Source organism: Drosophila mauritiana, chromosome 2L, assembly GCF_004382145.1.
Source record: "Drosophila mauritiana strain mau12 chromosome 2L, ASM438214v1, whole genome shotgun sequence".
NCBI lineage: Eukaryota > Metazoa > Arthropoda > Insecta > Diptera > Drosophilidae > Drosophila > Drosophila mauritiana.
In genome coordinates this window covers 21,487,770-21,493,769 of record NC_046667.1, presented here as the reverse complement: position 1 = coordinate 21,493,769, position 6,000 = coordinate 21,487,770, and the positions used below count along the sequence as shown (strand labels likewise).

The 6,000-nt window shown below is 37.8% G+C and overlaps 1 protein-coding gene across 1 annotated transcript; it reads right to left on the bottom strand.

Moving 5' to 3' along the window:
* Positions 1–397: 397 nt before the first annotated feature.
* Positions 398–1,130, bottom strand: LOC117148176. The gene has a single exon (XM_033315448.1). The coding sequence runs from the start codon at positions 975–977 to the stop codon at positions 411–413; it is 567 nt and encodes a 188-aa protein (XP_033171339.1). The 5' UTR covers positions 978–1,130; the 3' UTR covers positions 398–410.
* Between the last annotated feature and the right edge of the window lie 4,870 nt (positions 1,131–6,000).

The following is a 6,000-nucleotide window of genomic DNA, read 5'->3' as shown; positions in this document are numbered from 1 at the left end:
AAATATTATTGTCATGATTAGCAATCACACCATACGCTCAGATACTTATGTGTACGTAACACAGCAGCGGAAGTAAAGCAAAAACTTGAGCTCATTGCTTTCTTGCCTAACCCCCAGCAAACACAGCAGTCCAATGCATTTGAATTACATGGAAGTACAAAAAAATCACCTATTATAAGCATTCGCATAGTTCATACTAATGAATTTTCGACTTAAAACCACTTTGAAGGCTTCTTACCCACTGTGAATGTCGCTAGTTTTGCACGCTTAGCATTAAGGTATTAAAAGAAATTTGTTTCACACGTTGGTGCTTTAAAAAAGAAAAAAGCAGTTGAAGCGATGTCTTAAGGGATCTGGTAGCTCCCTCAGCTAGTCAAAGAAATCCCTTGAAAAGACTGCAATGTTGGAATTTAATAAAAGTAGAACACATAAGATAGTTTTTCTTTAAACCATTGGGATAAGCTGACTTTTTTGCTAGTGCCTTTGGACTTATTTTCCCCACGGTTTCCCGCCAGCAGTTGATCAGAAATGATCTCGTGTTTTTCATCCGCGGCATCGACAATAGCCATTCCTGTGGTTTCATTGTCAGGGGGATTGCCATTGCCCTCTGAGCATTGCTCCAGAAACTCACTGACGGCATTCTCGGTAACGGGGTTCTCAGCTCTGACTTTTACGCGAATGTCCCCGCCATATCCAATTGTTTGGCCATCGTAGCTCAGCGCGCTTCGGGCATCCTCCACGCTGAAGTACTTCAGGTACATGCGATTGGATTTCGTCAAGCTTTTGGCAGCAATGCCACCGATATCGAGAAAGAAGCAGTAGACAATGTAAGCCCTGTCCAAATCGTAGTCGCTTACGGATACCCAAAAAGAGTTCCTGGGCTCTTCGCCATACTTCTTTTTGTTATCCTGCGAAATGATATGGTCTGAATTGCTTCCAATGACTTGCTGGAACGCCTTCCGCGACAGACCATCCATTACGGGTTCTTCAAGATATGTTGGTAAGCAATGGTATTCTGGTTGTCCCGAAAACGAGGAGTGTTCCCTTTTTTTGTTGCTATTTTTAAATTTATTCTCTCAATCTGACAATTGATTGTTTATTCTAACAATTAATCATGTTTAATTTTTGCGAGAGATGAAGACAGGCCATGCATTGGTAATGTGATAAACTACAAAAAAGGACAGAAAGAAATCCAGACTTTTGCCAGTTTAAGGGATAATAAGTTTAAAATAATCTCTCGCCTATCGGATTCCCCATCTTATATAGTGGGAGTGCAAGCGGTAATATCAAAATTAAATTGAATAATCAATAAAAATTACAAACAACTAGGGATAACGCAATAGTCGAGTTTCTCGACTATGAGGTACCCGTTGCTATGGTGGTGGGATTAGAAGACTAATGAAAAAATGAATAATGACAAAACAATTTTCAGGCGTGGCAGTTTCGGGTCTCCAGACCGGCATGACTGAATCGACTTGGCTTTTGATCCCGATTGGGAATATATTTCTATTGTGCTACCTGTTACATAATTTTCAACAAATCCCCTCAAAACGAAGATGATTTTACACAAACCCAATTCAGCTTGGCAAATCCGTTCAGAGCTTTATTTATAAAATGTATTTTCCGATTTCTGGGGAAATATATGATTTAGATTTAGTTTACCTCATGACCCCACCATCCGAGTCACAACAACCGAACAACATCAAACGGCCGGCGGACCCCGAACAGCCGGCTTTGCTTTATTTACGCATAATTTCGTGCAATTTATGGGCTAGGTACTCCACCAAACACATAAATATCTCAGCTCCGGAGCGCAGGGAGGGGTCCGGGATCCGAATCAAGGCGAGTTCAAAGCGTTTTCCAGGCCCAGAGTCTATAAAATATTAAAAATTAGCTGAAACAAATACATATAAGTTATACTTGGAGGCGCCAATAGCCGTGGGTGCGTGGAGTGGTTGAGATTGTGATTGCGTGATTGCGGTTTCGGCAGCAGTGGTTGCCACCCACAACGAGCAACAGAAAGGCCGACACGGAAGTGTCTTTCAGCTAGGCCCATTGTGGGGCATTAACGCGATCGGAGATTAAAGGCGGCTGCTTCCGAGGCCAGGTCAAAGGAACTTCAAACGGAGGAATGTTCAAATCAGCCATTGCTGATTGGTTCCCATCATAATTCTAGCAATCGAACGAGTTCCTAATTTGTTTGTTTGTTTGCCTGTAGTGGCGGCGGCATCCCTTTGAACCGGCGGAGTCTATCGAGCTCAGGTGCGATCTGATGAATCTGCGTACGATGCAGTATGCAGTACTGCTTTCATAATCCTCGATGCCTGCGACGGAATATTCAACATGTTAATCATCCGCGAACCGTGAAGCGCAATCTCGAAAACGTTCCAGATCAAAGGCTTATCTTTATCTTGACCCCATAAAATTCAATGATTCAATTCCCTAACGAACTGTGATCTACCTGCTAGCCTAATGATTTAAATCTTCTGGAATGTAGGCGTGCCGCTTGCACTTTCTTTATCAGGTATCTGTACGGTGTTGTGTAATCAAAGTCAAAACAAACAGAATACTTCATTTTTAAATTTATCTGCACTAAATATATTAATAATGCATATAAACTATTAATTTTCGTAACTAATTAATTATTTAAATTTACTGGACACAGGAAAATAATCTTTGATTTTATAGATTTTTACTGAAAAGTAGGGCCTAATTTATCTAAAAATTGTCCAATTTTTTTGTATGTTACAATAAGGATTATACATTTTATATAATATTTTGCAAGTGCATTTATAGTCTGAAGGGAACTTAACACTCTTATTTGTAGCGTAAGCTCTGGTCTATTCCTCGCCAATCAGAATTGATTCAGAGCTCTAAATGTTTTATGAATTCAGCTTTAATATAATATAACATTTATGTAATATATTCCAATATTCCTGTTTCCAAGCTCGATTTTTTTTGTGATTTTTCCCATTAATTTTAGTGGCAGGAAGAAATGTCAACGTTGTCTTGGCTACAAATTGGAAGAAAAATAGTAAGATCAAACGGAAAAATTTTAAAATGAAGAAGCTCATCTCAATTTTTCAACTTTTATAGTTCCCGAAATGGAATCGTTCTTCCGGCCACATAGTCGGCGGACAGAGCCCAGATTGACTAGGCTAGTAATCCTAAGAAAGTCCCCTGAGTAAATAGGATGCAAAACAACATTCAAAAGTTTAAGATTTTTTAGAAGAAACCGAGAAGATTTACAAACATACTACATACATACATAGTAAATGATTCGACTTTTTTTTACTTCTTATACCCGTTACTCGTAGAGTAAAAGGGTATTCCAGATTCGTTGAAATGTACATATGTAACACGCAAAAGGAAGCGTTTCCGGCTATCAGAATCAATAGCCGAGTCGATCTAGCTAGGTCCGTCTGTCCGTATGAACGTCGAGATCTTAGGAACTATAATAGCTAGAATGTTGAGATTCAGCATCCGGATTCTAGAGACAAAGACGCCGCGCCAGTGTGTTGACCTATGTTGCCACAAACCGCACATAACTGCCACGTCCACACTTTTGAAAGTCGTGTTGATATTTTTTCCCATTTTTATTATTCCTGTAAATTTCAATCAATTTGCCAAAAAACTGCCACACTTTGGATAAATATTTTAATTTTTTCTCATTCGCCAATATTACATATTAATATTTTATTCCCATTCACACTAGCTGAGTAACGGGTATCTGATAGTCGGGGAACTCGACTATAGCATTCTCTCTTGTTTTCTGCTGAATTAGGTAAATGCATGTACATACACATATTTTTCATATTTTCAAAAAAACTTTTTGGTAATTTGACGTGGTGGTTTTCTCCTAGCTTTATTGGTGTTACAATTACAATGGGATTCTAAGCTTACAGCTAAAATTCTACAGCTCGAATGCTATCGTCGAGTTGTAGGATGTTCTCAAAAACAAGGATGAAATTTGAAAACTTTTTGCCATTTCGATAGTACTAAGAAAGACAAATAATAAAAAGAAAATAACGTCAAAGCAGTTTCCAAAGTGTGGGCGTGAACAGTAGTTTTCCTCTTAACAAACAAGTTGTTTGAAACAACTTTATCAGAAATTTGTGCATTCGTAAGGTCGAACATCTTGCAACGTTCTTGTGCTCACGGAAGTCTTATATAGTCATGTATACCCTTACATACCCTCTTATTAGATTAAGTTATGTTAGAATACACATGGCGCTAAGCTTTTTGTCTGAGCTTAGCTTTATTTTTAGTCAGTAGATAAGAAGACCTCGATCTGTACACATCATTGAATAAACCCTCAATTTGTTAAGCGAAACCTTTCGTTTTGTTTTAACCCCTCTTTAATCGACAAAGAAGTCGATGGGTGCTTAACTGAGGAGTTCAACCTTCAACCTACAGACGACAACGAAGTCGTTTCTGGAGGCAACGATCTTTTGGACACAACGGTCTCTGCTCGGAAGGCCCTATCAACCTTCCACATAACTGGCGACGAGGATCAACACAGAAAAAATAAGGAAACCAGCCATACGTCAAGAAATTCAATCGGAACCACAGTAAGCTGTTCTTATGTAATTTAAGTCCGGAAATCTTCAATACGTTAACCAATGCACGTGGCCGAGTATAAAGAGGAACATAAAACATAACTGGAAAGCTTTGGAACACCTGCATGTACGGAGTGACGAAACCCAACCTGGAGAAGAAGAACTTAAGCTGATAAAATTTTTTTTCTTCGACAAAGCTCTTTATACTAGCTAAGATAAGAAACTAAAAGCTAACTATTAATACTTGCGAACCTCGAGAGAAAACAAAGAAATCTAAAATGAACGAAAATAGCTTAGCCGCATTTAACTCAACAATGAACTGCATCAAGTTAATACAAAATTTTGATGGTACTGATACAAATCAATTGCCAGATTTAATTACACAAATAGAAAATATCCTTCCTTCTTTTGATGTTTTCGACACGAATACAAAAAATATTTTGTTTGGCTTTATAAAAAATAAATTTGTGGGATTATGCAGGCCAGTGATTCATAGGCATGGAAATATGACAGAGTGGGAAAGTTTTAAACGTGTAATTCTGAAAAATTTCGGGGAAAAAGAAACAAGCGATGTCTTAATGGATATGTTAAAATTGTGTCGAGTGGAATCAACTATAGAAGAATATTATAACAAAATTAATGAAATTTCGAATAGGGTACACAACCGGATACTGATCCATGACGACAAAACATACACCACATTAGAAGTGAACCGAATTGCACTCCGCGTTTTTAGAGACAACTTGCCTGAACCTACAAAAACGTTAATATTCGCGAGAAACCCAAATTCCGTAGAGGATGCCTATAAAATCATTGAAGATGCTCGGCATCAAAGCTACACATTATACGGACCAATTCGAAGAAATAATAGGTACAATAAACCCAACTTCAGAACCAATTTCAGTAATGATAATAGAAATGTAAACGAACCAGTCGTTACAGAAAGAAGCCTTGATGAAGCCAATAGGTTTCAACAAAATAATGTTGAACAACAAGAAAATTCAAGAACTGAAGGTACGCCTAGGGTAAATAATAGAAGGCAGGGATATCAATATCAATCGAATAATAGCTCAACTTCTAATTCTGCTCGAGTCTCAACAAATAGTCGAAATGTGCAAAGCTCTGAGCAAAGCAGGCGTAGTTTCGAGCCAATGGATATTAATCAATCAAGTGTAAATTTTCAGATAGAGGATCAAGACGAATACCATATATAGAAGTTCAAGGTAAAAAGAGGCCATTATTATTTATTATTGACACTGGAGCAGAATTCAGTGTAATAAATGATAATTTGTGTCACCCGAAGTGGAAAACAGACATTGACATAGAAGTAAAAGCAATGGGAAACAAAATTAAAATAGGAAAATTATGCAGGTTTCCATGTTTTCAAGAATTTGAAGCTGAAGGTTATATTTGTGAATTTCTAGAGTATAATTTTCACAAC

Coding starts and splice junctions, on each gene's coding strand:
- LOC117148176 (XM_033315448.1), bottom strand. CDS start 977: ATGGATGGTCTGTCGCGGAAGGCGTTCCAGCAAGTCATTGGAAGCAAT.